The 5,000-nt window shown below is 34.8% G+C and overlaps 1 protein-coding gene and 1 long non-coding RNA gene across 16 annotated transcripts in view; one reads left to right on the forward strand and one right to left on the reverse strand.

Moving 5' to 3' along the window:
• Positions 1-5,000, reverse strand: part of Sidpn (bHLH protein similar to Deadpan) — a 20,641-nt gene that overhangs the window by 1,531 nt on the left and 14,110 nt on the right. For all 3 annotated transcript variants that reach the window (XM_035866875.2, XM_035866873.2, XM_035866871.2), the window contains one exon: positions 1-721. This exon is cut by the window's left edge and continues 1,531 nt beyond it. In XM_035866875.2, the coding sequence (XP_035722768.1) occupies positions 1-721 (721 nt within the window). The remainder of the gene's footprint in view (positions 722-5,000) is intronic.
• Positions 2,412-5,000, forward strand: part of LOC118441885 (uncharacterized) — a 118,094-nt gene continuing 115,505 nt past the window's right edge. For 6 of the 13 annotated variants that reach the window (XR_014982159.1, XR_014982153.1, XR_014982158.1 and 3 more), the window contains exon 1: positions 3,771-4,276. This is a non-coding gene — a long non-coding RNA (uncharacterized LOC118441885). Of the gene's footprint in view, positions 2,651-3,298; positions 3,421-3,770; positions 4,277-5,000 lie in introns of those variants that run through there. The other 7 variants (XR_014982160.1, XR_014982164.1, XR_014982157.1 and 4 more) reach the window with 7 other exon arrangements.

A 5,000-nucleotide genomic window follows, 5' to 3' on the forward strand; every position in this document is an offset into this window, starting at 1 on the left:
GATCTTGCATTCGAGGGCTCTTACTAGGTTTCACACCAGTCGCGGTTTCCTGCCAATCCTGCATCTCTTCGTGAGGTCTTTTGGCTAGTTTATCCGTTGCCTTGAGCAAGGACATGTTGGTAGCTGCCCAAATTGCAGTTGGTGGATTCGGTCCGATACTGATGCCGTTCGCCGCAGCCGCTGCAGCGAGTTGGACGTAGTGACTAGGTAGAAGGAAAACTACCTGGCCATCAGGTAGTCTTGAAGGTATCACCTGAACGACCGACAGCATATTCGGATTTTGCTGTGACGTTGAGGCTTGATCGACCGGTATACCGGAAGGGTGATGGGGATCCAGACCAGCTGGATTTACTTGACTGAATGCCGACGTCGGTCTGCTACTGTTGTTGTTCTCGTCTCCGGCCGTCGTGCTACTATCCGGCCTGGCCGTCTCCATCTCCGGTATCTCGGACTTTATCAGGCCAGCTGGGTTCAAGGCCGTACTGCAATGAGGCGTCGGTGGCACGTGGTGATCCAAAGGACCAGGACTCGTAGCTCCGGTCACACGATCCGTCACGCTACCCGGACTGCTACCCAATCCGCTGTCAGGCCTCGATCCAAGATCTAGATCAAGCTCGGACACGCAACTGTCCAGATGACGAAGTAACCTCTGTTTCACTGCCGGGTCCATCGGCGTCGTATTGCCCGTAATGATGTCTGGGGCATCGAGATATCGACTCACCTGAAACATGATCAATGCGGAACATGTAAGATGACGGAACAAATGGATTACTACGTCCTGTAAAATCAGTTCATTATATTGACCATGGTATTGTTCGAATGATTTTCTTCGGAGAAGAATCGACATGGCATCGGAACGTTAACGTTTTAATACGAATTCCACGGTAGATTGCTTGCTATATTATTGTCGGGAGTACGGCGTAATTGAATATTTCGCCGACTGCTCTTTAATCCCTGATTCGTGAGCGCGTGTTAACGGCGGTGGGCCGCGACCAGCCACGAGATTAGTCGTTACTCGATATTTTCGCGGCCGCTTGTAATTTATTTAATAGTCGTAACGATAACACACACCCGTCGCGATAAAAAAAGTCTCCTGTTAATTACGTTGCTATACGTTTCTATTCGAAAAGATGCAAAATATACCGATCGGTCTTCGATTTTTATATATAATGTTCTCTTTACATTTACTCTTTTCCGTATCGAAAGGTACTTAGAAAACTTGATTAATTTTAATTTACTAAAAATGTGAATCTTTCTTTTTTTCTTTTTCTTTAAATCAATCACATTGTAGAAAAATACGTGACGTTTGTAATTATAAACATCACGGTAGCAAAGATCGATTCCCCCCTTAATCGGAACACGACGTTCAGAATTGGTGATCCGCCTCCAACTTTAACCCACGCGCGATATATATTAAAACGTGGGGTGTTCGAGCGCGCGCGCGCGCACCCGCGTCACGTTCGCGTGTGGGTGCGTGCTGGGGCCGCGAGTTTTGCTGACGGCTAAAATATCGACTCACGCGCGCACAGCACGTTCGACTAAACTTCTACGGGCTCGTTTCGAGACGCTGCCTGGCTCTCTACGATCCCGAGCTTTTATGGTTCGCTAGTTCAAAATAAAGCAATAACCGAATCCGGTGTTGGAGAAGTTTGCGCGTTCTGGAGTACTTCTAGACTACTGCCACGTTCGTTCCGATCTGGTTTGTTAAGAGAAAGAAGGAAAAAAAAAAACAAAAAAGAAAAAAAAAGAAAGAGAGAGAAAAGAAAGGGAGAAAAAAGAAAAAAGAAAGAAAGAAAAGAGAAAAAGAGTTCGCACACGAAGTGTGCTCTTTTAATAAATTTACCGTGAAAACGAGCTGTCGACAATTGAGAATAAATGATTTATATTTAATGTTCTATCAATGCTGCACATTTTCTATGTTTGTTTTGTTTTTTTGTTTCTTCATATTACATCTATTCATATTTATATCGTAGGAGAGTTTTATTGTTATAATTTCTTTTTTATCTTATTATTATTATTATTATTATTATTATTATTATTATTATTATTATTATTATTATTATTATTATTATTATTATTATTATTATTATTATTTCGTTATAATTTATTGATTTTTAATAATAAAAAAGAAAAACAAAAGAAAAAAGAAAATGAAGTATGTAAAATAGTACGCTCGTCGATAATTCAATTCGATAATTTTTGTTCATTTAAAAATTGCGCCTAACTAGGAAACGTGGATCTTTTGTCATTGATATAGAAACGCGATTGGAACCGGAGAGAAACAAAACGGAATCGGAGTGGAACGGAAATGGACCAATGGACAAAAGCGTATGGCGTCATATCTCATCGCTTCACTGTTCGCTTTACGAGCCCGTAAAGTTTGCTTCAAGGAGAGCCTTCTTCGTGGCTCTGTACCCTCTTATTCTCGAGCACACCGAGACGTGACTTTGCTTGAAAGTTTGCCCCTTCGTCGTCGTCGTCGTCGTCATCGTGGCGTCGTTCCATCGTCCATCTCCTTTCTCTCTCTCTCTCTCTCTCTCTCTCTCTTTCTCTCTCTCTCTCTCACTCATTCTTTCTCGCTCTCTTCACTTTCCGAAAGTGCCGTATGAACACGTTCGTAGAAAATTTTTCACCTACTTGGATCACACTGGTAAGAAAAACAACAGATACTTTTTCTTTTATAAATCCTCTGATCAATTAAAAAAGAATAAAAAAAGAAAGAAAAAGAAAAAACCTATCGAATAATATTTAAGAATAAAATTGTCCTAATTATGTTATATAAGTGATTCTCAATTTCGACTTTTCTCTCGAATTTTTCGTATATTTTTATTATTGTTATAAACACATTGATACACACACACACACACACACATCATATCATTTTAATCTTAGGTATAGATATAATTGTTAAGATAAAATAATTCATTTATTGCTAGAATTTTAATATTTTAAATAGTGAATAACTGAAAAGTGAGTGCAATAGTTCTTTTTTTTTTCTTTAGTTACAAGAATGATCAATGAATGACGTGTGGTTGATACAATATTACGATTATCGAAATTATTGCTTTCGATTAACGAATTCATTCTAGAAGTTGTCGTTAACAGTAATTATAGTTGGCAGTGAATAGCTAAAAGTATATATCTATAACATAAATTCTCGTGATAATATTTATTGTATATTTTGCCTTGACTCCGTGTCTTCTTTTCTGTATACATACTGGATATCTAGGTATCTGAGGTAAACAACATAAAATTTTGACCTCCGCGTGATCTGCTTTCTCGATCAGTAGAAATTTAGCAACACTCGAGGACGCATCGTATAAAAAGGACAAAGACGATACGACGTCGCTTTACAAGAAAATATCATTTATAGATATTAATTTTATGTATCATTGGTTTTCAAGATATCTTTTAAATATGGTTAGCTTTATTATTTCTTCAAAATTAAATCGGATAATCGTCGAATTACGAGAATGAGTGAGAAAGAGAGAATGAGAGTGAGAGAGTGATTTTCTTTTTGAATTTATGATATTTAGCGTGTGACGAAATATATATATTTTTTTAATACATATATATCGAACACTTATGTATTCCTAGATATGATATCTAAATAATGTATAATTTTATTTTATTACTAATTATGTTAAAGGAATACACATGGAGACGTGAGAAACGTTTTATTTTTAAGGAAAGAATGTTATATCATCTAGGAGTCATATAATATAAATAATCAACGACAGATGGCGCGTCGATAGAAGAATTAGTTTCGATCGTAATAAATCACGTTCGGTGATGTTATCCGTAGAATAATTCTTTTATTTTATCAATTGTCGTTGATCATAGTTTCTTGAAGATCTTCAATTAGTGTTCAATTAAATAGAAAAATAGATAAAATTCAAGGGACAATACTGACGAAGAGAATCAATGTGTATATATATGTTTTTGTTTATATGCATAAAGTGTTACGCGTTTTGTAACTTAGGTTAGCTTTGTTATAAAGTAAGGTTAGGTTTGTTGAAAAATACGCTACAAACGCGTACACCTGTTCGTATAGAAAAAAATACGATCTTTACATCGTTTCTATTTTTCTTTTTTTTTTTTTCTTTTTTGTTACATCACTAGTGCATACGTCCTGGTATTACTACTCCTTCGTGCCATACGTGACAAGGAATACAGAAGAATCATTTGTATGGTGATCAAGAGCAACATATTTTCTCGATTTAATGACGCTTTGCTAGTAATGGCTCTCATCGATATAGAACAAATCGTATATTGGGTGAGTACAAACGATAACAAGAATATATATTTCTTAAAACTTTTGTTCTATTTATCGATCTTATTATTATCATTAATTTTCGAACTAAAATTATTTATATTATACATATGTATGTCTAATTGTATATACATACATATAGATTACAATATCGTGTATATGCCATTTGAGACTAATTATTTATAAATTTTATATCGTACGAACGAATACCAGGTGAATTGTAAAATACGTCTAAAAAATTTTATTTCATTTATTACTATTATTTATTTTTTACTATTAAAACTATATATGTAGAATACTATATATATACATATATATATATATATATATATATATAATTATATATAGATTTATATAATTTAAAATCTATTTAAATATTTCATGTTCGACGAATTAAATAAAATGAAACTTATTATTTTACGTTAAACCAGTCTACAATATAACAATAACATACAGGGAATTTCGAAATTCTTATTAGAAATTCTTATTAGAAATTCTTAGGTCTTATATAGAAAAGGAGCAGAGTAAATAAAGTTTTGTATAAGAATCCATATCTGAGCGTCCATTTTCTCAAGGATTTATATATAAATCTTCACAGAACGAAAAGGTTAAATATTTTTAATCGTCATTTATATAAAACTATCGTGTACATGAGCGACCGGTAATCACGAAAGTGTGATCTAAGTTACAAAATTAATAATAATAGTAATAATAATAATTGAAAAAA

The sequence above is a fragment of the Vespa mandarinia genome, chromosome 5 (genome assembly GCF_050613455.1).
Source record: "Vespa mandarinia isolate Hongniang chromosome 5, ASM5061345v1, whole genome shotgun sequence".
Classification (NCBI taxonomy): domain Eukaryota; kingdom Metazoa; phylum Arthropoda; class Insecta; order Hymenoptera; family Vespidae; genus Vespa; species Vespa mandarinia.